This window comes from Lampris incognitus, chromosome 7 (assembly GCF_029633865.1).
Source record: "Lampris incognitus isolate fLamInc1 chromosome 7, fLamInc1.hap2, whole genome shotgun sequence".
In the NCBI taxonomy this organism is placed as follows: domain Eukaryota; kingdom Metazoa; phylum Chordata; class Actinopteri; order Lampriformes; family Lampridae; genus Lampris; species Lampris incognitus.
Window position 1 is genome coordinate 10,483,505 of NC_079217.1, and position 27,110 is coordinate 10,510,614.

At 46.1% G+C, this 27,110-nt stretch overlaps 3 protein-coding genes across 3 annotated transcripts; 2 read left to right on the forward strand and 1 right to left on the reverse strand.

Moving 5' to 3' along the window:
• The first annotated feature begins 4,675 nt into the window (after positions 1 to 4,675).
• Positions 4,676 to 12,634, forward strand: six5 (SIX homeobox 5). The gene is made up of 3 exons (XM_056282992.1): positions 4,676 to 5,370; positions 9,800 to 11,397; positions 11,955 to 12,634. Exons 1-3 carry the CDS (start codon positions 4,676 to 4,678, stop codon positions 12,632 to 12,634), a joined length of 2,973 nt encoding a protein of 990 aa, XP_056138967.1.
• A 4,241-nt stretch (positions 12,635 to 16,875) lies between these two features.
• six9 (SIX homeobox 9) lies at positions 16,876 to 18,484 on the forward strand. The gene is given in 5 exon segments (XM_056283743.1): positions 16,876 to 16,955; positions 16,957 to 17,144; positions 17,147 to 17,235; positions 18,123 to 18,290; positions 18,401 to 18,484. Coding segments are annotated over 5 exon segments (609 nt in total).
• On the reverse strand, positions 18,363 to 26,356 carry qpctla (glutaminyl-peptide cyclotransferase-like a). Its single transcript, XM_056283479.1, has 8 exons — positions 26,107 to 26,356; positions 24,968 to 25,269; positions 24,298 to 24,444; positions 23,866 to 24,162; positions 23,128 to 23,289; positions 22,244 to 22,343; positions 21,856 to 21,972; positions 18,363 to 20,006 (listed from the first exon to the last, which is right to left on the reverse strand). The coding sequence occupies exons 2-8, from the start codon at positions 25,190 to 25,192 to the stop codon at positions 19,861 to 19,863; spliced, it is 1,194 nt and encodes a 397-aa protein (XP_056139454.1). The 5' UTR covers positions 25,193 to 25,269; positions 26,107 to 26,356; the 3' UTR covers positions 18,363 to 19,860.
• Between the last annotated feature and the right edge of the window lie 754 nt (positions 26,357 to 27,110).

The following is a 27,110-nucleotide window of genomic DNA, read 5'->3' on the forward strand; positions in this document are numbered from 1 at the left end:
GTAAAAAGTGTTCTGATTGGCTTAGGACATAGGCACTAATCCAGGGTGATGCAGCAGCTTGAGGAGAACACGTGTAGGCAGAAATCTCAATTTGGCCAACAAAATGACTTAGGCATTTATCCTATGAGGCTAACGATTTACAATTTTAGTATGTACAAGTCACACACTGACTAATTTAACACAATAAACCCCTCACCTCCCCCCCACCCCCTTCCGACATTCCCAGATCCTAAAGGAGAAATACAGATTAAAGAAATAATGAAATTACACACACCTAAATCGAACACACACACAAAAAAAGTCCAAGAAAAACAAATAATCAGCATGGGTCACCCACACACACAAAGAATCTCTCGGTTTACAATCAATACAATACTAGCTGGGCCGTTCCTGACTTGGGTCAAGAGGCAGGCATCCCAGTCTGTTAAACTGGTTCAAGTGTCAAAGTAAGTCAGAAAAGGCATCCGGACTTTCTTCAACTTGTTTTAAGACCATAAAAGATATAATGATGGAAAGCCTACTTTGGCAACATACACATAGCCCACTATGCTAAAAACGATTGTTTATGATTATTGATTATTGCCATATTGTTTACATACTTGATAATTGTTATTGTAGCGTATCAGAATTTGGTAACCTAGCAACGACCCTAGGTTTTGAGCGGGAGCCGAGAGGAAGTTGGCGTCTTCGTGTGTTGGTCTGCGCGGGGAGCAGCTAGTGGGGGTCGTGGGTGTACTAAAGAAAGGACAGTAAAACTCACAGATTGACCTGAGATCGTGTCTCCGGGCCTCATTATTAATCATGTATCTCCATAGAAAGTATGTTTCCATTAGGTCTGTCAATTAAAATGCCAACACAAAATAATTAAATAAAATAATAAAATAAAATAAAAATGCAATCACAGCATTGTAAGATAGCGACAGATGTAGGTACTCTTGGGCCCCCCCCTCAGTTTGGTGATGGTTTTGGTGGGAAGATGGCAGCACAAACTCACGTTTACAGCGGCCTCACCCAGTACCGGTGTGGGAAGATGGTGGTGCAAATTCATATTTACAGCAGCCTCACCCAGTACCGGTGTGGGAAGATGGTGGTGCAAATTCACGTTTGCGGCGGCCTCACCCAGTACCGTCGATGCAGTGTCTTTGTCCACGTCTGCGTCCAAATATTTGTCTTCATTTGTTGGCTGGGAGAGCTGGCGCTGGATTGGCTGCGAGAGCTTGGCCTGCTGCGCTGTGGGCCCAGGAGCTTAGACACAGACGTGGACAAAGACACTGCATGGATGGTACTGGGTGAGGCCGCTGCAAACGTGAATTTGCACCACCATCTTCCCCACACTGGTACTGGGTGAGGCCGCTGTAAACGTGAGTTTGCGCCGCCATCTTCCCACCACTATGGGGTGCACTGTATTGTTTATAAGAAGGCACTGGGCCCGGATGGCGTGTTACCCTCCTGTCTTAGAAAGGACAATAAAACTGCTGACGAGTTGGCCCTCATTTTCACACTGATCTTCAACAGTTCACTGGAGCTGTGTGGAATCCCCTCCTGCTTCAAGAGCTCCACTATCAGTTGGTCCCCAAGAAACCCCATATCACAGGATTAAATGACTGCAGGGGCATTGCCCTAACGTCTGTGGTCATGAAATCCTTCGAGAGACTGGTGTTGGCCTACCTGAAGGAAATCAAAGGCCCCCTGCTCGACCCCCTGCAGCTTGCCTACTGAGCAAACAGGTCAGTGGATGATGCAGTCAGCATGGGATTGCACTACATCTTCCAACATCTCGACTCCCCAGGGACATACGCAAGAGTCCTGTTTGTGGACTTCAGCTCAGCGTTCAACACCATCATCCCAGATATCCACCCAGTTTGCTATTCCAGCCCCCATCTGCCAGTGGTTTAAAAACTTCCCGACAGTCAGGAGGCAGCTGGTGAGGCTGGGGAAAATCACATCCAGCACCCGGACAATCAGCAGTGTAACGTACAAGAAAGGTCGGACCCTTTAGTCGACTGGTTAAGGTTATCGCCCGCGGTGCGGGAGATACGGGTTCGCGCCCCGGCTGTGGCGACGGTTCCCGGGCTGCCCCCCAAATTCGCTGCAGTATAAAAACAGAGAGTGGTTAATTCTATGCAAAACCCGTAAGCGAGCCTTCTGTGAAATATGCAGATTTTCTGCAGTTAAAAAAAAGAACCCGCTTCCATCTTTATCGCGTTACAGAAGGCAGAAGGGGAGAGGAGACTGTAAATGAATCATGCTTGTTGGAATGTCGGATTAAAGGAAACTCGGTATTTGGCGCTTGTATTGAGAGAGCGCGGGTGAAGTGATACAGTGTTGCAGTTTTTGGAATTCCGCTCTGTATGAGATGGGTTATGCAAATAAACTTGCCTTGCCTTGAATGCAATTCTTGCAACACTTTTAGAAAATAATTTTAGAAAACTTTTTACTGGCACAATAAAAAAAAAAACAAGTGTAATGAATTTTGTGCAAGATCCACGTGTGTTCACGTGAAGGGGAATGGATTCAGGGCAGACAGTGAAATAGGTACAACGAGAAAAACAACGGCTCCCACCAAGTACGACTCGGTTCCCTTCGTTCGTACCAAAGAGCCGTTCAAAAGAACTGGATCGTTCGCGAGCGTCACATCACTAGTTTAGATGATATTTAACGAGCACTGATGAATAAACTCGCTAGCCCCCTTCTAATGAATTCGACTCTTTAGTCCACTGGTTAACGTTGTCGCCCGTGGTGCGGCCGAGCCGGGTTCGCGGCCCGGCCGCGGCGGTTCCCTGCCTGCCCCCAAATTCACTATATTACTTTCACAACAGTAGTTGTCATAATAATTTACCAGTAACTAAATCATTTTGGTGAGGAATGCGACGATGAAGCAGTAAACTAATTTTCTGATTTTTCGTTAAATATGGCTTTGGGATAGATGTGCGCTGCTGAACACATGGCAACGTCACCGTTGCTATTGATTATTGGTACTACAGGGTTACCGTCTTGTAAACTCGTAGTTTAGGCTAACTGAACAAAAAATGTTTGTATTTAATCCCACATGCACTAGCTGGCTTATGTTTGAATTATAGCGCTACCCCGTGGGCAGGCAGCAGAAAGAGTGGGATTTCAAAACTGAATACAATGTATCACTTAGGCGCGCAAGCTCAACGCAGAACGCGAGGTTGCTAACTGCAACAAAGTAAAAAGATGGGGCGGACACGTGTCTTCGATGACGTGCGTTATTGTATCAAAACCACAAATACGGGCATACGGAGCTGCGCTCCGGTGCGCTCTTATAGCACTATACAGTACACCCCGGCACGCGCATATATATCGTTGGCCCCCCAACTTCTGAAATGATTCCGACGCGCCTGGTCTGCATGGGAGGTTGATCAGCTGGCCCTCTGGTGCGGCCATAACAACCTGGAAATGAACGCGCTCAAAACAGTGGATCAAAAAGGCCCAGCAGAGGATGCACTTTCCCTGCCAGCTCAAGAAACTCAACCTGCCTCAGGAACTGCTGATTCAGTTCTACACTGCAATAATCCAGTCTGTCCTGTGCACATCCATCACTATCTGGTTTTGGTTCAGCCACCAAACAGGACAAGGGACAGACTACAATGGACAGTTAGGTCTGCAGAGAAAATCACTGGCGACAACCTGCCCTCCATTCAGGACTTATACACCCCCAGACTCAGGAAACGGGCAGGCAACATCACTGCAGACCCATCACACCCTGGTCACAACCTGTTCCAACTCCTCCCCTCTGGCAGGCGCTGCAGAGCACTGTACCCCAAAACAACCAGATATAAAGAGTTTCTTTCCACGGGCTGTCATTCAAATGAACGCTTAACACTGTCCATAAATCCAACCATACTGTACTGTACATTGTACGTATACTGGTACGCTGTCACGTCCGTCCACCTCACGCATGGATGTTAGTAACCTGCTAACATCTGTTTCAGCATCCCTGGTATATGACCACCTCTTATTTCGCCTGTATCCTTGTGTATATATCTGAAGGCTGTTGCGCTGTCTTGTTATTCTATGTTAAGTACACCGAGAGAGAGAGAGCCACGAAACCGGAGTCAAATTCCGTGTTTGTGCAAACATGGCCAATAAACATGATTCTGGTTCTGATAAGGGTGGGGGATACCTGCAGTCAGCTGAGACCGAATGGGTCACCTAGATGGGCGATGGCCCGGTTCTCTCGGTAAACATTGTATCCAGATGGGCTGATTCCACCTTCTTTGATCTTACCTTGACAGTGATGCAGCAGGTGGTGTTGCCAGGGTCTTTCTGCAGTGAATAGTGATCAGTGTCATGAGAAAGTGGAGGACGATTCGCTCTTATCCGTTCAAAACAAAGGTACCGATTAGGGCAGAATCCAGCGTGTCAGTGGTTTATGAAGGCGAGACCGCGCGTCGGCTCCTGTTTTCATTGGGAATCCGGCGACAGAAGTTTGAGCGACGGGGAAAGGGGCGTGACACTTGTGGTCGTCGCAAACGCTCGTCGCTTGGGTCGCCTGTCGGAGAACGGGAGAGAGAGCGAGAGAGAGAGAGAGAGAACGAGAGCGATAGGGAGAGAGACGGACAGGGAGAGACACAGAGAGAGCGAGAGAGCGAGAGAGCGAGAGGGAGGGGGAGGGGGAGGAACTGGAAGGGGAAAAAAAGTTAAAGAAAAAATGGCTTCCTTGTCTCTGGAGTCTGCAGAACAATCTGAGAATAGCCCGGGGAAGCCCTCTACGACGGAGGCCGCGGATCCAAAAGACGAGACCGATCCCGACGAAGTTTCGGAACAGCTACTGAAAACTTTCCAAAACTCGACTCTAAGCTTCTCCACTGACCAGGTAGCTTGCCTCTGCGAAGCCCTGATGCAGGCGGGCAATGTGGATCGCCTTTGGAGATTCCTATCCACCATACCTTCTTCGGCCGAGCTGCTACGTGGCAACGAGACCCTGCTGAAGGCCCAGGCGCTGGTGGCTTTCCACCGGGAGGAGTTCAAGGAGTTGTACGCCATCCTGGAGAGTCACGATTTCCACCCGACTAACCACGGGTTCCTGCAGGACCTCTACTTGAAAGCGCGCTACAAGGAAGCGGAGAGGTCCCGGGGTCGCAGCCTCGGCGCCGTTGACAAGTATCGGCTGAGGAAGAAGTTCCCCTTGCCGAAGACCATCTGGGACGGAGAGGAGACGGTGTACTGCTTCAAGGAGAAGTCTCGCAACGCGCTGAAAGAGTGCTACAAGAGCAACCGCTACCCCACCCCGGACGAGAAGAAGAACCTGGCCAAAGTGACCGGACTCTCCCTCACGCAAGTCAGCAACTGGTTCAAGAACCGACGGCAACGGGACCGCACTCCGTCCGGGACGCACAGCAAAAGGCAAGGCGCCGTCTCGAGCTCCGACATAACCGCCGCTTATTCCTGCTTTGTAGTAAACGGGGGGACACTTGGTTTTGGCCCGAACGTTGGTCGGGAAACGGAGCGTGTGTACATTTGTTTGTTTACCTCCCACGACACACGGCACTCAGACGCGGGTAAAACCCGTTTCTGAGCAGCGATCCCTTGAGATTTGAAGTGACAACTGTCTGCAGTGGCCAGTGGGACTGCCAGGCAGGCCTGGTTCCTACGTATGCCGAGCTGGCCTTGGCATACGAGGTGCAAAAAGGAGAGCGTGCACAACTCTCAACTTAGCAGTAAATAATTGGACGGGCGAGTGAAACTCCCGCTAAGTGACGAGGCCACACACGTCCCAGAAAGCAGGCCCCCGAGCCCAAGAGCATGTTGCTTTGTTATGAAATGTGAGATCCGGGCACCCGCTCCGGCTCAAGTTTCCTGAAATGAAAAACTGCATCGCGTTAACTTGGGCCCGGTGTTATTGCGCATGCGCGGGTTAAAGCGTCTCGTTACAATTGCCGTACGTTTGCGCTGCGGTTGGTAGGGCGTTTCGTCATAACGCCGACATAACCGGGATGACCGATTGACGTTGGAAAAGAAAATGCATATTCTTTAAAACAGTAGTGACACACATCACAAACTATGCAGGTGGTCGCGTGTTCGGCCGCGCAGAGAGGGGAGGGTGTGGGGGAGAATCGGTGGGAATGCAGACAGTCATGCAGCTTTATCTTATCAGGCGTTGCTGCTTGTGGTAGTCTGGCAGAGGGGGCCGATCTGTGCATTGGACAGGACTCACTACTCTGCACACACTTAACGGCAGTGCTACGGCAAGGACAGTCTTGCTAAGAGTCTGAGGGCTTGCATGACTTTCTATCTGCTCAAAGGTCTGAGTAATACATGTCTGGATGGATGCTCAATAATCCATGTAAGAAAATCAAAGAAGGGTGAATCAGTTCATCTGGATACAACGTTTATGTTGACGGATACGTTTCCTCACTCAACGAAGGGACGTCTTCGCTCTAAATCGACTGCAGGTACCCCCGCCCCTTATAAACAATACAGCTGCATAATGTGAAACCGCTCGTTGGTTTCGGTGTGACCATAAACTAGTTTCAGTGGCCATGTGTACTATTCACAGAGGATTTGGGAATGTTTGCAATCACAGTACAGTAAGATGGCGACGGAGGTACCCTTAACCCCCCCCCCTCGGTTCAGGGATGGTCGTTCCCTTTTAACATAGATGACCTCTTTGACCTCCCGTTAAAACCAGCATTCCTCCCTATCAAGGATGTGCACATGCTCATCCTTGAAAGAGTGGCCTCCTGGCCTGTAGCTGGTGTAGACTGCAGAGTCCTGGCCTGACGTGTCAGCTCTCCTGTGTTGTGCATCCTCTTGGCCAGCATGTGTTTAGTTTCCCCAATGTATAAGTCATGGCAGTCCCCCTGGCACCTAACCACGTACACTATATTGCTCTGTTTGTGCCGGGGGGCCCCGATCCTTGAGGCGGACCAACTTGTGGCGCAGCGTGTTTTGGGGTTTGAAAGCAACTGAGACGCGGTGTTTGGAAAATACACGTCTTATCTTTTCCGACACTCCCACCGCCACATACGGGATCACCACTGGTTTACTTACACTCAGGCAGCTGTTGTCCTTCTCCTCCCTTCGACCGGTTGGTGCACCGTTTGGGCGTCTTCCTGGCTTTGACAGGATAACCACACTTAACCAGGGCCTGATTAATGTGGCTTTCCTCCCCTTCCTCAGCCGCTGTGTTGGTGGGCAGTAGGGCTGCACAATATATCGAAATTTTACCTTCATCGCGATGTCAACATGCGCGATATCGGTATCGCAAAACACCGCTTGAACTGCGATAAATGGGATATGCAGTTTGTGTCGACTTTGGTGCCCCTTTCTGGGGGAAAGGCGGTAGTGTCACTTGGCTGATTCCGCCTCAGTAACAACAAAATATAAGATAAAAAATAAAACGTTAACGTCAGTTACTCACTCGGCAAAACTGGTAAGACATCAGTTTTGAATTGAGCCTGTTGCGTAATCATGTATAATATAAACTCCTAGTCGCTGCTGTATTTAAATAGGCCTAGATGTTCTGTTAAAGTGATGAAGAAACTGTATTGCCGTGCAACCAAGTTGGTGGTATTTGTTCATTCGTTCATTGTCAATATATCGGCTCTAGCCAGGTGCATTTTTCTCAGTAAAACCATGTTGCTGGAATGGAAATAAGGACTTTAACTTTTCTATTCCGTGTGCATAGGCTGTTCATTGTCTGGGGTCTGTGTTAGCAGCAAACCTAAAGCAGAAAAACATTAAAGCTGCATACTTCAATATTTGGTTATTTATCGCCAGTCATATCGTCATCGCAGTATTCAACGTTATCGCATATCGCATGTCTTCCTAATATCGTGCAGCCCTAGTGGGGACGTTGTCAGCCCGGTGGTACAGCGCCCTGGTGACTCCTAGTTTGTGCTCCAGGGGATGATGAGAGTCAAAGTACTGATCAGTATGTGTTGGTTTACATAAACATCAACAATCAAATGCCCCCATCACCAATTGCATTTTCAGTCTAAGAAGGCTAACCTGTCATTTTCCACATCCTCCCTGCTGAACTTGATGTGGTTGTCCACAGAGTTAATGTGGTGGGTGAAATGTGGTACCTCCCGAGATTTAATTTTAACCCAGGTGTCGTCCACAAATCTGAACCAATGGCTAGGTGGTGCCCCTGGATAGGACATCAGAGCCCACTTTTCCACTTCCTCCATATACAAGTTGGCCACTACAGGTGACATTGGGGAACCCATATAGCACACTGACCACATTAACTCTGGATAACCACATCAAGTTCACCAGGGAGGATGTGAAAAATGACAGGTTAGCCTTCGTAGACTGTGAAATTGCAATTGGTGATGGGGGACATTTGATTGTTGATGTTTACCGTAAACCAACACATACTGATCAGTACTTTAGGTTTGAATCACATCATCCACTGGAGCACAAACTAGGAGTTATCAGGATGCTGTACCACCGAGCTGACAATGTCCCCACCGCCACAGCGGCCGGGGAAGGAGAGAAATCCCACATTAAACGGACCCTGGTTAAGTGTGGTTATCCTAACTGGGTGTTTGTCAAAGCCAGGAAGACGCCCAAACAGTGCACCAGCCTATTGAAGAGAGGAGAAGGACGTCTTAAGTGTAAACCAGTGGTGATTCTGTATGTGGTGGAAGTGTCGCAAAAGCTGAGACGCATATCTTTCAAACACCGCATCCCGGTTGCTTTCAAAACCCAAAACGCACTGTGGCAGAAGTTGGTCCACCCCAAGGGTCGGGTCCCCCAGCACAAACAGAGCAATATAGTGTACGCTGTTAAGTGCCAGGGAGATTGCCGTGACTTACACATTGGGGAAACTAAAGAGATGCTGGCTAGGAGAATGGCACAACACAGGAGAGCTAATGTGTCAGGCCAGGACTCTGCAGTCTACACCCATCTACAGGCCAGGAGGCCACTCTTTCAAGGATGAGGATGTGGAGATCCTTGATAGGGAGGAGCACTGGTTTGAACGGGGAGTCAAAGAGGCCATCTATGTCAAGAGGGAATGACCATCCCTGAACTGGGGGGGGGGGGTGTACATCTGTCACCATCTTACAATGCTGTGATTGCAAACATTCCCAAATCCTCTATGAATAGTACACACGGCCTTTGACTCTCTAGTTAATGGTCACACTCATAGTTGCATATGAAACAGGTCGTTGTTTTCGGTCGTTATGCAGCTGTATTGTTTATAAGGGGTGGGGATACCTGCAGTCAGTTTAGACTGAAGAGGTCCCCTAGTTGAGTGATGAAACCTATCTGTCAATAAACATTGTATCCAGATGAACTGATTCAACCTTCTTTGATCTGAGTAGTATAGTTTCACTGTTAAGAGACAAAAGAATAACCTCATCAGTACTCCAACACTGCACTGGAAAATAATTCAATCAGCACATAGTTGGTAATGCTGGATGAATCAACTTCAACTTGTAATTTCGGTGTGTTTGACAATCTTGTAAGATTAACACAATAATTGTTGAGGGTGACGACACCTTTAGATGATGTCTTAAGCAAACAAAAGTGGTCAGATTATCTAGAATTGCAGTGCCCCTCTAATAGTTAGTCAGAATTCACTCTGTTAAGGTAATGATCATCGTTCAAAACCCCGGATGTTATTTCTTGACAATGCGTAATGAATGACCGTTTACATACTTTGCTGAAGCAGAGTTCATACCCTTGGTAAATCTCTCACCAGGATGCAGAAAAAGAACCGATGGTGGGCGGCTTTGGTGGTGAGAGGTGTGCTGTTAAAAGTTGCACAGAGAAAACTGTTGAGAATCACCTTTTGAGTAATTTTTCTTTTCTTCAACTTTAGTGAGTCTGATGGCAACCACAGCACAGAAGATGAGGCAAGCAACATGGAGGACACCTCTGACAAGCCGGAAGAAGTTTCTGGCTCTACAAATCCCATTATCTCTCTCTCTGGTGTACCCTGCAGCACAGGAGGCCAACTTATCCTCAATGGGTCTAGTGGTTTTCTCACTGCTTCTCAACCATTATTGCTTAATGGGAGTTCGTTGATCTCTGGTGCTGGTGCAGGTGTAATAATCAACGGACTAACTCTAAGTGAATGCCAGACTGTAACACTGAGCCCTGTTGCAGCCAACTCTCCCCTGATCCTCAATGGAGCCCAGGTTATAACCAAACCTAGTATTAGTGTGCAGCAACAGCCACAGCAAGGATTATCTGTGGCAGACCAGGGGGTCTCAGCCATGGAGGCCAAGCCAAGCAGTCTCCAAACTGTGGTTTTTAGCACTAAGAACACACCCATCTCTAACCCCACATCAGCCATCTCTCTTCCTCTGACAGTGGAAACAAAGACAGAGAGTGACAATGGCACAACCAGCGCTCTGGATTTCATCAATGTCCCCAATGGAATGGAAATCAAATTAGAGAACAGAGGTCAGGCAGCCTCTCCCCCTTCCTCATCTTTGTCCTCTTCTCCCTCGACTATGTCTTCTCCAACCTCTCTCCCTTCGCTAGTCTTAACACAGAATGGACCACTTCAGGAGCCCCTCACCCTACCAGCCTCCTTATCCTCTGCGGGCATGGTTATCTCCAGTCCTGTAGTTTCTCTTTCCAGCCAGCAAGGAGAATATGTTGTGTTTGCCACTACTGGCTCCCAGTTAACCTCTCCTAGCTCCATCTGCCAGGTGGTGTCCTCCTCCAACCAGTCCAGTCCTCAGGTATTCTCTCTGCCCCAGGTTGTGCCCTCCATCCAAGGTATACCAGTATCCCAGCTGGTCCAGCAATGCTCTGGTGCCCAGGTACCGCAGTGCCCCCAATTGGTCCCCGTATCCCCGCTCACTTCTCCACTGCCCCAAGCCACACTTCCTCAGTTTCAAAGCCCCCAATCTTTGAACATAGGTCAGAGACTGGCCCAATCTATTTCTCAACAGCAGCAACAGAATGTGTCTACAACTCTGAGTGAAGGAGCAGCCTCTATTGTCTCTGTCTCTCAGCTCACCAATGGCCAGCTCCCCCAGGGACTGACACTCCAGTTGGCAGACCAGACCACAGCCCCCACCTCCTCTCTCACACAAATCCAGTCTCCACCAGCCCCACAGGTTATCCCCATTTCTTCACCAACACAGGTTGTGCCAGTCCCCCAATCGAAAGACACACCTCCAGCACAGATGGTACCCCAGTTGGTCCCAGTTTCCTCCATCCCAGCCTCCTCCACCCTCTCTTTCCCCCAGGTCGTGCCTGCCCCTCCTTCGCTAACCACCCCCTCTCCTGGAGTACCCTTCCAGATCCTAACCTCTTCTCCTGGGGCAGCTGGTGGGGTTGCACCGGGTCACTTTAGGATAAACCAGCTGGGGCCCATTCAGAGTGTTGGACCCCCAAGCAGTGTGGCTTCTGGTATGCAGCTCCTCAACTCTGGGGTCATTCAACTCCCCTCTGCTTCTCCAGGTGAATAACTAACAAACTCACCAGTAAATGTGCTATAGTAATGCATAAATATTCAGATAATGATATCTAGAGAGCAAATAATAGGATTTCATAATAATGCCATAATATGGATTGGCAAGGGTTTAGACAAAGAACCAAACAGAAAATTGTAGCACTACCTTAATGCTGGGCAATGTGGAAAATCCTATCACAATAATTATATCGAGTTTTACACGATATCAATATCTATCATGATGTCGGCTTACATGCAAAAAAATACTATATGTAAGAATACAACAGATTCATCACATTGAACTGTTTGGTAATGTGAATTATAATATGTTGCCAAAACTAGTTTACAAATAATATTCTCCCAGATATTTCAGACTTCATTTTGTGAGAAATTTTAAGTAATAAATTCTTGTTGTCTTTAAGCTGGACAGCAAAATTGTGTATCACAATATGACAATACTCAAATTTCATCCTGTTACAATACCATTGAAGGACACATTATTACATTGGATTGCTGCCCAGACCTTCTATGTGTTCTAAATGACTATTATTTCTCTCTACCACAGGTAACCTCCTCCTAGGTGGGAGCCCTTACTTTAGTGTCCAGCAAGGCAAATTGATTCTGACCATCCCAGCAGGCATCCAGTTAACCAGCCTGCCACTCAAACCAGTCCCTGAGACGTCTCCCGTCTCCACCAATGGAGTGGGCCCCATTCTCATCCAGGCCACTCCTCCTACAGCCTCCCAGCCAACAACCACATCCAGCTCAGCCCCTGGCACCCTCTCATCATCTCCCCTCAGCTTCATCAACTCATCCCCTCTATACTGTGCTCCAGAGACTGGGGTTGCACCTATCCAAACCCCCACAGTTCCCTCTCCCCATACACTAGACCAAACAGTCAGCCCCACACCACCCAACACCTTAACCCCAGAAAGCATGCTCTCTCTTAGCCCCATGTGTAGTGGAGTGACTCCCAACACCCAGCTGTCTCAGTCTGCCTGGAGCCCTGTACCTCTGTCCACCTCAAATAGCCTAACTCTGTTTGATCGTGGGAAGGGGGATTTACCTGAAGACCCAACATTGTTAGGCCTACCTGGTGGAGAGTCCCTGCTTCTGGGAAGCCCCTCCCCAGAGCAGGATGTGGAGACGGGGTCACCATTGGGCCATCCAGAGGAGATGGATGGGAACTCTAAGATCCTCACACAGCTACAGTCAGTTCCCGTAGAGGATGACTTGGGCTTGTAATCACCAGCAACTCCTTCATTTTGAGAAGAAAAACAGCGAGGAACACCCCATTCTTTGTCTTCAGCATTTAGGGAGATTTTTCTCCCATTTGTTGATCCTCAGAAACCTAAACGTCTCTCTCAGCAAATAGCATGAAGATATGGACAGGTTTTGGCATGTGTGATAATGGTGCTATCTCAATATGGTCTGATACCATCATGGTCTTAGCTAACACTAAGTCAATACTTGTCAACCCAGTTTTATTTTATATGGTTGGCCAGGGTAAGACGAGCGATCCACTTGCTGATTAAACACCACATGGATTGACCTGGATAGTGTGGAAATGCACAGACTGGCCACTGAGGGTGCTTATTAGATGTGCTCACATCGTATATCATTAGCAACTGACATGGGCATCAGTGCAAAAGTTTTGCACGTTCACATTTTTTGTGCCCTTGACAGTCTTCATTATTTTCTGCCTTTCCAGTCATGTCACCAGAACCAGCCGGTAGAACAGTCACGTAGTTGTGAGCTTGGTTCAGCTCCAAGTGTGGAAAAACAAAACTATATTGTGCGAGGCGTGGTGACCTGGTCTGATCTCTCGCCTCTGCCTTTCAGTTTTGTGCGCTTCAGAGTTCAACCCCATAATGTGTTTCATTAGAGAATGAGAACCTTGGATGTTGAGTGGCAGTAACTTTAAAAGTGTGACTCTCGGTTAGGGATGGGTATCGCTAAGAGTTCAACGGTACTACAACTCTCACCGATAGTGCTTATCGATCCGGTGCTTTAACGGTACTTTTATCGGTTCTTTTTGTTTTTGTTTTTGTAAGAGGAAAAAAACAAAACAAATTAAGAACAGAATTCAAATTTGTTTTATTTTCTCGTGAGCGTTACGTTTAGTCATCAATCCGTGTTTATATAATTTAGTTAGTGAACTCTTGTGTGGGCTCTAGGCTGCTAGCGTACACGACGTACCTCAGGCGGACGGGGCAACGAGAGATGAACTACGAGCCAGGCCGTCGAAAACTGCATTTCTTTGCCTGTGTTTGATGCACTTCCGCTCGGTGTTTCGAAAGCTTGCTTGTGTTACTGCCCTTACATGCAAAAGACTTGTTGCACTTGTGGAAACGAGCATCGTCAGCATCCACTCTAGTGAAGCGTAACCAGACTTCTGACCGCTGAGTTCTTTCTCAGCCATTGTCATTACGAACAGGCTCTGTGGGTCTGTGTGTGTGTGTGTGTGTGTGTGTGTGTCTGTACGCGAATGTGTGTGTGTGTGCGTGCGTTTGCGAGAGCGAGGCAGAGAATTGGCCCCGTCCCTCAGCTCGCACATCCGACTGGCACCGAGAGCGAGAGAGAGAGATCTCTCTTCTGGATTGGGAATAGCCAAAATGCATCATAGACAAACGTCTTCATTTTATTGCAAATCAGAAACAGTTGGTGAGATAAAAGGCACAGTATAACGTTAATGAAGCCTGAATAAATAGGAAATGTATTTTCTTAAATTCTCCCAATACCGATAGCAGAACCGTTAACGTCGGAGCTTATCGATACCACGGTCTTTAATCAGCACTGGTGCCCGTTTAATACCGGGTTTTCGGTACCCATCCCTAAATTCCGTTTAGTTTAACTCGCTGGACTGACATTTTACTTCTCTTTCCCCTGTTTGCGGGCTTCATAGAGAACCTGCAATTGTACAAACACTCTGGGTATAGGATTTAAGGTGTATTCCTCTGCGTGAGCAACCGGGGGAGAAAGGTGCATGTTTGTAGATTTGTGTGAAGCCATTGAGATTAATCGTTTTCCTCAAGCATAAGTTGTATCACAGCTTCAAGGGCTATGCTGCAATATTTTACTGCATACAAGTGCATACAATACTAGCTCTGTCCCATCACGAGTGCAGGCTGAACTGTACAGCCTCGTCGGCAACGATCAGAACGAGGTTAGAAGTTACTTTGTGCACGACCCGAGATAGGATTGTTTTCACTGTGGGTGGAAACAAAGTAACATAGGAATTGAATTGGTTTGTACTCTATGCAATAAAGTTCCATACGGGACACACTACATGGCACAATGGCTGAGTGCAAAAGCCAATAAACTTGGGAGGTATAGGATTTTACACGACGAGCTTTTTAAACGATGCGTGATAGTGCATTACACTAAAACCTTTGCTGTGATCCCGCTGAGGGATATTTACTGTCAAGTGCACTCACAGTCTATGATGTTTTCATTATTCATTATGTTTTTTTTGTTTTTTTTTATAACAATTAAGTGCCTTAATTTTACACTTTGGAAGGGTTATTTTTCCTTTGAAAAATGTTAAGATTTTACAGTATCTCACGATTGCTACCCTCCACGATTGTCATGATAATCCCCATTTCCCCATCTGTAGGATCTTTAATGAAAGACAGCGTGACACTCGCGGTCACCGCTCCATCTCTTCATGTATATTTTGCACATTTCATCCCGCATCGTGTTTACACTGCGCTGCTGTGTTGTTGTGACGGCTGGGCTCCGATTCCGTTCAGAAGCCTCCGATTGTGGTTTTTAAACCCTGTAATCTGTCCCGGCAGAGCGGCGGAGGCGCCAAATCAGTGGACAGGAAGAGGTCTTCTGCGGTGGAATCTAGAAAGACTCGGTGCAGTGTGGCTCCCTCCATTTAAACCCGAAAATGCTCGCCGTCTTATGAGCCGTCCCCATGCCATAACACGGGAAGCAGTTGAAAAAAAGTTTGGCCCATTATGGTACACCAAAAAAAACTACACTTAAAGCATCACACATCTAGCTCCAGTAATGTCTTCTCTGTTTTATTAGTGTATTTGTTTGTCTCTTTTGTACATCTAGTATATTTAAAGCATGTATCCATCAGTTTCTACTTCTAACTGTATGACATAAGAGAGGGCCTTGTGGGAAGAGCTTGGAAGTGTAAGGCGTTGTTACTTGGAATATTGAATAGTTTTCCACAAAGCGGGGTTTTACCAGTGAGATAAAGTCGTTCTCACGTACAGTAAAGGGTCCCCCCCGTAGCGTTTATTGAATATGTTACTTCGATCACCGGTGGCTTTTGGGTATTTTGCAGAAGGGCTCGGACAGATCATCCATTTTAGTCCCGAGTGACGTCAGTAACACCTCACATTGGTGGATGCAAAGAGAATGTTTTTGCATAGCACGGTATCCTGTTTATACAGACCAACTTATTGCCAACATACGGTCGATAGCTTCGCCCGCGTGGAAGAGTTTCACAATGCTGTTACAGTGTTTGTGTGGATTTGCACAGTTACACCCAAAACATTTCTCAAGCCTGGGGTAAAACGCGTTGACTTCCTCCCACTTAATCAAGATTTTCCTCGGGATGTAACCAAAGACCTTGTCGTGTTTTGATTGAATTTTTTGATCGTTTTTGAAAGGGACTGTTGTTGTCTGTCATTCTTGTTTTCTTATTCTTTTTTTTTTTTTTTACTTAAAAGGCATTCTATTTTTTATATTACTGTTCATGATATTGTAATAAACTACATTTACAAACCTCCTGTGCAGTGCATGAATCCATCCATCCATCCATTATCCAAGCCGGTTATCCCAGCTGGGGTCACGGGATGCTGCAGCCTATTCCAGCAGTCATTGGGCGGTAGACGGGGAGACACCCTGGACAGGCCGCCAGGCCATCACAGGACCGACACATGAATTAATGTTTGGATAATGGATATATAGATAGACAGATAGATAATATATAAATCTTATATATATATATATATATAGTATATATAATGAATGCATGAATTAATGGATTGTGTAATTCACTTGTCGTACGTCACTAGTCAGTCCTGCAATTTATCACTCACCTGGTTGCTTTCACTTCTAATTTGTTAAGGAAATCATATTCAAATGCAGCTTTTTGTTTCTTTTGCACAACTATTCTCAATGGGAAACACGAGAGCAAAAATACAAATGTCTTTGAGTGTGTTTGCACATTAAAAGGCGGGAGTGTGTTTTTCCTAAACTCACCCTCTCGGGTCACCTGTAAGTTCAACAACGCCAGGGAAGGCAAAGGAGAACGGGGACCAGCTGAGTAATGATATACACGAGCAAACATTCACTTAGTCTTACTCACCGGCAAAGCAGACAACACGCTCCCGTTGCCCTTACAGCTCTTTCCTGCACTGACTCCTCAGGGCAGTAGGAGGGGTGGTCTGCAGATCCCTCACCCTTGACCTAGGCCTTAAATCTCAGGACTTGTGTGAGCCGATCAGATTGTCTCCACTGCGATGGCCTTCTCAGCAGAGCAGCTGGCCTGCGTGTGTGAGGTCCTTCTCCAGAGTGGGAACGCCTCGCCATTTTTCTGCGCACTCCTCCTCCTCCTGCCCCGGGGAGTTGGAGAGTGTGGTTAAGGCCCAGGCGGCAGTGGCCTTCCACCAGGGGCATTTTCTTGACCTCTACATGCTGCTGGAGGGATTCCCTTTCTCCCCGTGCAGCCACCCGCTCCTCCAGCAGCTGTGGCTCAGGGCCCATTACACAGAGGCTGAGAGACAAAGAGGGTGGCCGCTGTGGCCAAATACCGTGTGAGACAAAAGTTCCCGCTACCTCGAACCATCTGGGACGGAGAGGAGACCAGCTACTGCTATAAGGTGGGGAAAACTGTGCTTTTTAATCTCAGTGTGGGATTTTGCGGCGCGTGGCATCACAGACGGAGAGTTCAGGTTGTGAATTTCCTTTTAAAAGAGAATATGACTTTAGTGTGAACGGTACTGTACATGTTTTAGTGTTGCTCAGAACAGTTTGACACCAAACCTGACCAGGTTGACAAGATCGCCCACAAGTCCAACCACTTAAAACTTCCTGATTCTGCCTGACTAGTGTTACGTCAAGGTTGTCAACTATAGATGGGACAAATTAAAGGAAAAACCTGAATGCTTGACCCCTACAGTGAGGGGGTCCGGGGGCTCTGTTATGCTGTGGAGGGCAGTTTCCTGGCATGGTTTGGTTCCACTTGTCCCCTTAGAGAGAAGGGTCAGTGCAAATCAATACATAGTTATTCTGAGTGATCACCTTTATCCTACGATGAGACGTGTCTATCCTGATGGGAGTGGTCTCATCCAGGAGGACAATGCCCCCATCCACAGGGCACGAGGGGTCACTGAATGGTTTGATGAGGATGAAAATGATGTAAATCATGTGCTGTGGCCTTCACAGTCACCAGATCTCAACCCAGTTGAACACCTATGGGAGATGTTGGACGGACATGTTAGACAGCGCTCTCCACCACCATCACCAAAACACCAAATGAGGGAATATCTTTTGGAAGAATGGTGCTCCATCCCTCCAGTAGAGTTCAGAGACTTGCAGAATCTATGACAAGGAGCACTGAAGCTGTTCTGGAGCCTCGTGGTGGCCCAACGCCTTACTAAGACACTTTATGTTGGTTTTTCCTTTAACTTATCACCGTCTATATGTACTTTAGCTGCTTCCAATTCACCAACACATTACCTATTACTTGATTTGTGATTGACTCTAGGAGAAACCCCGCAACATACTCAGAGAGTGGTACCACTACAAACCTTATCCTTCAAACTGTGAGAAATGTGAGCTTGCAGCCGCCACAGGTCCGACGGTGACACAGGTCAGCAACTGGTTCAAGAACTGAAGGCAACGAGAGCGAGTGACCATCGCACCCAATACGTCGGTACCTGAGAATCATGTCATGTCAGACCTCAGCTGATGCTAAACACTCTCGAGTGCAATTCTTGGTTATCGTTTAAAGGCCTTATGTGTCTTTCGTTTTCGACAAACCAGGCAGAACAGGAAAACATGGGTTGGCCCTCTGGGAACAGCAACCTCTTGTTGCCGTTTGTGGGCGATTATCAGAGAAACACATGATCGAACTCCACCAAGGAGAGACATTTTCATGACAGAGACGATCCAAGGGTCAAAACTAAGACAATAGTTGTTCTAATTTATTATCATTCTCTCCCGCTCGCTCGCTCACACACACAGCCAGTTTTCTAGTGCAAGTAGATGCAACGAATGCAAAGCACAAGTCCATGCTTTTTAATTCCCCTCATTTTCTTCCCGTCTCCAGTTTCCAGACTTCTGGCTCTGGTGGAATCGTGAGAGAAACCGATCCCTCCGCTCACGTTGACCTTTCACCTCCAGGCAGCCCTAGTTCACTCCACGGCTGCCCTCCACTTCAATCTCTTTCACGCCCACCCCCTTTTTTTGAGCCTCATGCAGGAAGGCCTCTCCTGAGTTAGTTCAGTATGTAACATACACAGTGTGTGGTTGTTTCTTGTCAACTGATGTTATTCCTGTGTCAACACAAAATGCTTTGCAAAGAAAATGGTCATCCAACCGTGTAATGTGAATGATCTAATTTCACCCTTTACATGGAGTAAAGTATTAATTCCATTCTTTTTTTTTTTATCAAACAACAGTAGCAAAACAACAAAAAAAGCGCAGCATACAATACATACTGATGAATGACAGTAAGACGTAAAGCTAAAGAGAAGCTTAAGTCGAGGCGATTGTAATCTTACAGGACTCGCTCGAGTCTTTCTCTCGTTCCTCAAATCAGTGTCAACCTGGCTCAGAGCGCTGCTAAAATCCCGAAGGGACGCAGGGTTAAAAGTCACCACAGAATCCCAGTCCCGTTAATAAGGTTGAAGGCGGGGAGAAGGCGGCCATTTTTCACAAGAATAATGCAGCTTGGAAAAAAAAATGAAGACCCTCTTCATAAAAGGGTGTTTAAATTCACAGAGTAGTGTTCCCAGCTGCTTCTTCAGAGAAAAAAGGGTACCATAAAGCTAGCTAGCTGTCCTCGTCCTACCATAAAGCTAGCGTTAAGCTTTAACGTGAGGCTATTTGTGTGTACAGCAACGCGTAGAGGAACTTGGGATAACAGCCTCATGCACAATCCTCATACAAGTCCAGGAAGTCTTTGGTCAAGCTCATCTACATTACTGTGCTTGTATCACTTACGTGGATTTCACAGGGGCCATTTTGGAGGTCCTTCTCTAAAACACTGGGTCAAGTCCACTCCTTTCAATTGCATTAAAACCCGGAAGCTGACATATTGGTCGACTGACCGGCTTGCCAAGTAAAGATTTTCTCCGGATGCCTATTTCATCATCTGCATGATGACCATCAACCACACTCCTGCCGGAGAGTGCAGTCCCTCAGGTAGGTCTGCTGAACGGAGAAAGTCCACTAAGACATTTCAATGTTTGTGATTCGGTATCAACACACGCCATGTTGGTCTAGAAGCCTAAGTATTCTGCTAGAAAGACAGCCAGGATCTTGGTGAGGTTTTCCACTGTGGGTCGATGCATGTTTTCCTCCGTGTCATCCAATGTGTGCCAAAACTGGGGGAAGGGTGTAGCGATGACATGTAGCACAGGAACACCTGCGTTTGATAACAAAGGAAATGGGAGGAAATTATAATGGTGTGTGTTTATACAGGAATATATTATGTAAGACAAATACACCAGGGCATCAAACTGTGACCAAAATAATCAAGTATGTGAAAAGATTTTCCTTGGTTACACAGTGCAAATGGGGTGATGAATGCCAATGATTATTTTAAAATTAGCAGATTATTTCAAAAAAAGCAAAATAGGGGAAAAAATGAATGGCAAAGCAAAATAAAATGTAATTTATTCAAAATGTTTTTTTCCCTCCTCATCATATATATAAATAAATATAATATATATATATAATCCAGTTGAGCGTTTCATTTAACAAAGTTATATATATATATACACTACCGTTCAAAAGTTTGGGATCACCCAAACAATTTCGTGTTTTCCATGAAAAGTCACACTTATTCACCACCATATGTTGTGAAATGAATAGAAAATAGAGTCAAGACATTGACAAGGTTAGAAATAATGATTTGTATTTGAAATAAGATTTTTTTTACATCAAACTTTGCTTTCGTCAAAGAATCCTCCATTTGCAGCAATTACAGCATTGCAGACCTTTGGCATTCTAGCTGTTAATTTGTTGAGGTAATCTGGAGAAATTGCACCCCACGCTTCCAGAAGCAGCTCCCACAAGTTGGATTGGTTGGATGGGCACTTCTTTGAGCAGATTGAGTTTCTGGAGCATCACATTTGTGGGGTCAATTAAACGCTCAAAATGGCCAGAAAAAGAGAACTTTCATCTGAAACTCGACAGTCTATTCTTGTTCTTAGAAATGAAGGCTATTCCATGCGAGAAATTGCTAAGAAATTGAAGATTTCCTACACCGGTGTGTACTACTCCCTTCAGAGGACAGCACAAACAGGCTCTAACAGGTACTATTTAATGAAGATGCCAGTTGGGGACCTGTGAGGCGTCTGTTTCTCAAACTAGAGACTCTAATGTACTTATCTTCTTGCTCAGTTGTGCAACGCGGCCTCCCACTTCTTTTTCTACTCTGGTTAGAGCCTGTTTGTGCTGTCCTCTGAAGGGAGTAGTACACACCGGTGTAGGAAATCTTCAATTTCTTAGCAATTTCTCGCATGGAATAGCCTTCATTTCTAAGAACAAGAATAGACTGTCGAGTTTCAGATGAAAGTTCTCTTTTTCTGGCCATTTTGAGCGTTTAATTGACCCCACAAATGTGATGCTCCAGAAACTCAATCTGCTCAAAGAAGTGCCCATCCAACCAATCCAACTTGTGGGAGCTGCTTCTGGAAGCGTGGGGTGCAATTTCTCCAGATTACCTCAACAAATTAACAGCTAGAATGCCAAAGGTCTGCAATGCTGTAATTGCTGCAAATGGAGGATTCTTTGACGAAAGCAAAGTTTGATGTAAAAAAAATCTTATTTCAAATACAAATCATTATTTCTAACCTTGTCAATGTCTTGACTCTATTTTCTATTCATTTCACAACATATGGTGGTGAATAAGTGTGACTTTTCATGGAAAACACAAAATTGTTTGGGTGATCCCAAACTTTTGAACGGTAGTGTATATATATATATATATATATATATATATATATATATATATATATATATATATATATATATATATATATATATAGACATTTCTAGATATATAGCTATAGATATATATAGATAGATAGAGATAGATATATACAGATAAGACGCAGCTGGATCACATTCTAGTGCCACTGCCTCAGCAAGTAAGTAGCACCTGTTCTACCAGTGGAAAGTTAATTCTGAGCCGGGTACATCTATATATTATGCAGACAGCAGAAACCTAAAGTAGCGGCAAGTGTGCACACATGTCTTTGTCGCTCAACCTTTATGCAGGAAGGGGATGTGATCATCTTGTACAGGTCCGAGGTATACGTCCTTCCTGAAGTAGGTCTGCTCCGAGGGGTGAGAGGCCAGTAAACCCTGTCGATGAAGTCTCTTCTCTGAGAAAGGGCAAGAGTGGCAGAGATAAAGGCTTGAGAGACTACTGCTACTACTTTTGGCTGCTCCCGTTAGGGGTCGCCACAGTGGATCATCCGTTTCCATTTCTTCCTGTCCTCTGCATCTTCCTCAGTCACACCAGCCACCTGCATGTCCTCTCCCACCAGGAGGGAGGACATGCAAGTTAACAGAGTTAACAGACCAAGTTAACAGGCTTGTGAGAAAGAGTTGAAATTGCAAAGTGAAAAATACCACATTTTTGTTGGTGTTTACCTGCAGCAATCAGGCGGTCGAACCAGCGAGCTGTGTTGTCAAAGTGATTCACAATCAACGGGTCAGGACCACCAAGTAAGTCCAGTAGCACAAAGAGATCCTAGTGGAAAAGCCAAGTGAAACAGCTGAATACCCTGAGTATAAAATATCATTAATCCAGCACAACCTTATCGATAGTCAGCACCACAGCCATAACATATAAAGCACACACAAATTGCACAAACTCAGAACACCCACTGCACTGTCAGTTTACCCTCCTCTCCTCTGTCTGCAGTTACAGGACTCCTATGTGCAGGAGGGCTCGCCTCAGCAAGAATTTGGTACCCTCTGCCATAACAACACTCTCTTCTTGTTGTTATTCCTGCTTGAGCACAGCACTATCGCCTGTCTGTCTGTCTGTCTATCTATCTATCTATCTATCTATCTATCTATCTATCTATCTATCTATCTATCTATCTATCTATCTATCTATCTATCTATCTATCTATCTATCTATCTATCTATCTATCTATCTATCTATCTATCTATCTATCTATCTATCTATCTATCTATCTATCTATCTATCGCTAGCATAGACAGACATAACTGCATCGTTACAGACATGGAGTAAGAGATGAGTACATTCACATACAGGTATTACCAATTTGAAAATAACTAGGTTAAATTCAGTAATTCCCTAAAATATTGAATTTCCCAGTTATAGTATAAAGTTACAGACTAGAAATAAGCCCGGCCCCCCAAAAAAGGAAAACTCTTTTTGTTTTAGAATGGCCTCACCCTTGTTTAACTAAGAAAAGGCTTTTTATCATCAATAATTTATGTCATCGACTCTACATTACAATTCCAAAGCAACACCACGGGATGCACGAACGCAGCCGCCTCACCACAGCCTGCAGCATGGTGGTGTGTGTAGAGCCTGGCAGGTGGGGTGTTTTTGCCATGCGTTCAGCCAGGTGACGTGAACCATACAGGGAGTCTGTCGCTGTCCATTCTTCAAATGACTCCTCCCCGTCGAAAAACACCAGCTGAAGAGTCACCGGAGACTTCTGCAGAGAAATGAGAGAGCGAGAGAGAGAAAGGAAGAAAGCCATGTTGAGAAAGGAAATGCACAATTACCTAAAAAGGAGCATCTGAGGGCAGTTTCTCTGCAGTGCAATCTGTGTGTTGTTTGTGCGAGTGTTATTTTTCTAGCTGCCATAGATCACAGTCTCTGGAGAGACACTGCTAAAAACAGAACGCTGTCACACTCACAATGGAGGGCCGTGGTCAGCAATTTTTTACCCTACGCTGCAGCGAAAGGAAAAAAAGATCAAGAGGGGGCAGGTGGGAAGAAATGATAATGTAAGAAACAAAATTAAGAAAGATTAACTGGTTAATATCATTCCTCTTTGTAACTGTCATAGAAAGAAGGAAAGCAGAGGAAAAGAAGGAATGTGTGAGTGCATTTTCAACAGGAAACTGCAATGTGTCAGCGTTTTCTCCCACTAAACTCCTTATTTTTGTCTATCCGTCTTTTCCAAACCAAAACTCAAAACCTAACACAGAAACAATCTAAATTATATTGAGTATTAATAGGCAAGCTGAGGATGCCTGTTTAACTACACCGACAATCAGACACATACCTGCTGCTGTTTAAGTGATCTGAGCTGGACGTCCAGAGCAGTAGCCAATTCTAGGATCATGGCGCAGGGCACAGCTGAGTCACTAGCCCCTAGAAAAACCTTCTCAGGGGCACGGGGGTCTGGAGGCATGGCTTTGGAGTCATAATGGCAGGTCAGGAGCAGTTTACGAGGGGCTGAAGGATCAAGGGTGGCAATAATGTTGGTGAAGGTAACTTGGCCACGAGGAGTTTGAGAGAAGAAGGGGTCTTGGTCTACAGTCCAGCCGGCTGACAGGGAAGACAGTATGGAGGAGATATGCTGAGTTACAGAGGAGAGGGTGGATGAACCAGGGGAGAGAAAGAAAGTTAGACAATGTTACCAGAGTAAGAAAGCATCAGAATAGTATATGTTCAAATATATACATTCGCCATCATTCCACTGGTGCACCTTTACCTGTCGTACAGCCAGGCTGCCTTGTGTTCCGGGCAGCCTCTCTATAAGGATGGGTCTCAGGTGAGTCTCCCACAGACGTGTCCCGTCTACTTGGGAGGCCAAACGACGCATTTGAGCCGGAGAGCACTTGCTGGGTTTGTGGGACAGCTGGGGAGGAAGAAAAGAGCAGCTTGGAGTGACGATCCCTGGAAAAGCTATATCCATGTGATCAGTGCTCTAACTGCACACCAGAGCGGCGGTGACACCCACTGGGGACTGGGACCTTTACAGCACACTTTGCCCCGGGTCAACAGCATTGTTGGCTGAATGACTGAATTTCAATTCCCAGAGTAACCAGAGTGACCCAAATCTGTGCTCCTGATACAGTTAATACGCTAAAATGTGAGATGTATAAATGACATTCCTAATACACCAATTATCTCTGGACACAAGGTCCTCCAAACCTATGATGCAGCTTAAGATAATATAGCTAATGCCTCCTGCTAGAACTACTTAGTATTTCTATGTCAGTGACTACAGTTTGGTTCTCTGGCGCAAATCCACATCCTTGAAAATAAACATGATGACGAACCGTATAATTCTGGCAATGCTTAGACTAGTGCAAATCATCCTATGTAAAACCAATGTAGCCACGCCATTATTTAGCTGTGCATAAAACCATGCCCCTTACCCTGTCTTTGACTAGATCTACAGCAGGCATGCGGTTTATAAGGTCACTACTCGTGTCGATGGACAGGTACATCCCCAGCGTCACTGCCAGGATCAACACAGCGAATAAGCAGAACATCAGGACGCGGACACGGGGCATCCGGACCCGGTCACAGCCAGGGAGAGCAACGCTGCTGCTGCTGCTGACCGCCTGCACAGGCTTGTACCGCCGACTGGATCTAGACATGGCTGTCTGGGGGGGTCTCTCTCACTTCGACTGTTGATTTACAGCTGCCACACTTCACAGCTACCACGTGTCAAAACCTGAGGCACAAGAGAGGACAGAGGAGAGGGAGGTCCCGTACAAAGCCATGGTGAGTTGCGCAAACGACTGCGAAATGTCATGTCCAGCTTGCAATTCTGATGTATTTGTTATAACGTCATGCACTGTAGAACCTGATAATGTAATAAATCCCCGATAATGTAATAAAAAATATATATATCTGCTCTTGAGTCCACTGAAAATGTAATAAAACCTGATAATGTAATAACTTCCTGATAATGTAATAAAGTGCATTTTCATGTCCAACTTTGACCTGTTGGTGGCGCTAGAGCTCTGGAGCTAGAGTTGCCAGCACAGTATCGCCACTTGAACCCATTAATAGGTGGTCTGCTGTTAAATTATTACAATACTGGGGAATTATTACATTATCAGGACCTGCAAAAAGGAAGGCTAACCTGATCATGTAATAACCTCCTGTTAATGCAATACTTTATTACATTATCGGTAAAAAGTTATTGCATTATCAGGGAGTTATTACATTATCAGGTTTTATCGCATTTTCAATGGCATCAAGCGCGTTTTTATTACATTATCAGGGTTATTACATTATCAGGGTGATTACATTATCGGGGATTTATTACATTATCAGGTTCTACATGCACCTGTTTCGCAAACCCGCGGCGGCCGCCTGCTCTCTGAATGTAAAGGCTGCCCCATATGAGGTGACACGCGCTCGCTCGTGAGAGGAACGACTGTGACAGCCCAACTGCGCGGTACCGTTACCACATTTATGTCTGCCTTGATAAAGTAAATAGAAAAACCATCTTCAAGGCCATTATTCTCCCTGGACACAGAGGACTAGACCCATTAGTACTCACCCCGCCGCGTACATCTCAGAAGTCCTCGACCCACGCAAATAAGTGGCACTGAATAAATGGGAGCCGTTACAGGACCGGTACAACGGGGGACTATCGCGCGGACGGCCCGCGCGATACGCTCGCCAAACTTGACGTGACCGTCACGGCCATCGGTGACGCAGCGGTTGTTATAACGCGTTACTACGCTACCTTTTCACGTTCCGACGCGCACGCTATGTGGCATGCAGCGAGACCCCCTGCATATGTCAAATGGCGTGACTCCCCTCCCTCCCTCTCCCCCTCCCAGCAAATGACTTCCGGGTTTCGTTGGCAGCATGTGATGACGAAGCCTTTCGTCATTTAAAGGAGCGGGACCCGTAAAGAGGGGGCGTTTGAATCGCCGTGTTTTGGAAATAATTTAAAGAAAAGCAGACAGGGTGGCAGTTATTTTGCGCGCCCTGAGGTCTCTGCTATTTTTTCCTCTGTTGCTGTTAAAGGTTTTTTTTTTTTAGGGAGTTCATCAAAGAAAATGGAACCAGTTCATCTGGACACATACGAAAGATGAAACGTCTCTCAATACACGTTGTGTCCAGATGAACTGATTTAACTTTCTTTAATTTCCTTACTTGGATTATCGAGCATGCACGGATACATTTTTGGGGGGAGTTGTTTCTCATCCGATGCGAGGGTCTAAGGACAGGATGTTACATTGCTGTGAAACCCACGGGGGCAAATGTATAATGTCTGATAATGGGCTGCACACATATAACCGACTTGACTTGAAAACTGAAAAGAGCCATGCAAGCTGAGATGAGGGGAAGTGTCGATTCTAGTTGACATAAATACAATGGCCGTTACACGAGGGCATGAAAATAACCTGTTCTCACTTGTATGATGCGGACCTGAAATAGTTTTTTAAAAAAAACAGACTAGTAAACATCCAAAAAGACAGCATCAAAAAAGACACGCATGTCCTGAGCAAGGCTGGGAGAGAAGAACCGGAGTTGGTCCCCGGGCGCTGCAGC

Coding starts and splice junctions, on each gene's coding strand:
- qpctla (XM_056283479.1), bottom strand. CDS start 25,192: ATGTCTAGATCCAGTCGGCGGTACAAGCCTGTGCAGGCGGTCAGCAGC. Junction 24,445..24,967: donor TAGATCTAGTCAAAGACAGG/GTAAGGGGCATG, acceptor CTTCCTCCCCAG/CTGTCCCACAAACCCAGCAA. Junction 24,163..24,297: donor GCAGCCTGGCTGTACGACAG/GTAAAGGTGCAC, acceptor TCTGTAACTCAG/CATATCTCCTCCATACTGTC.
- six5 (XM_056282992.1), top strand. CDS start 4,676: ATGGCTTCCTTGTCTCTGGAGTCTGCAGAACAATCTGAGAATAGCCCG. Junction 5,371..9,799: donor TCCGGGACGCACAGCAAAAG/GCAAGGCGCCGT, acceptor CTTCAACTTTAG/TGAGTCTGATGGCAACCACA. Junction 11,398..11,954: donor ACTCCCCTCTGCTTCTCCAG/GTGAATAACTAA, acceptor TCTCTACCACAG/GTAACCTCCTCCTAGGTGGG.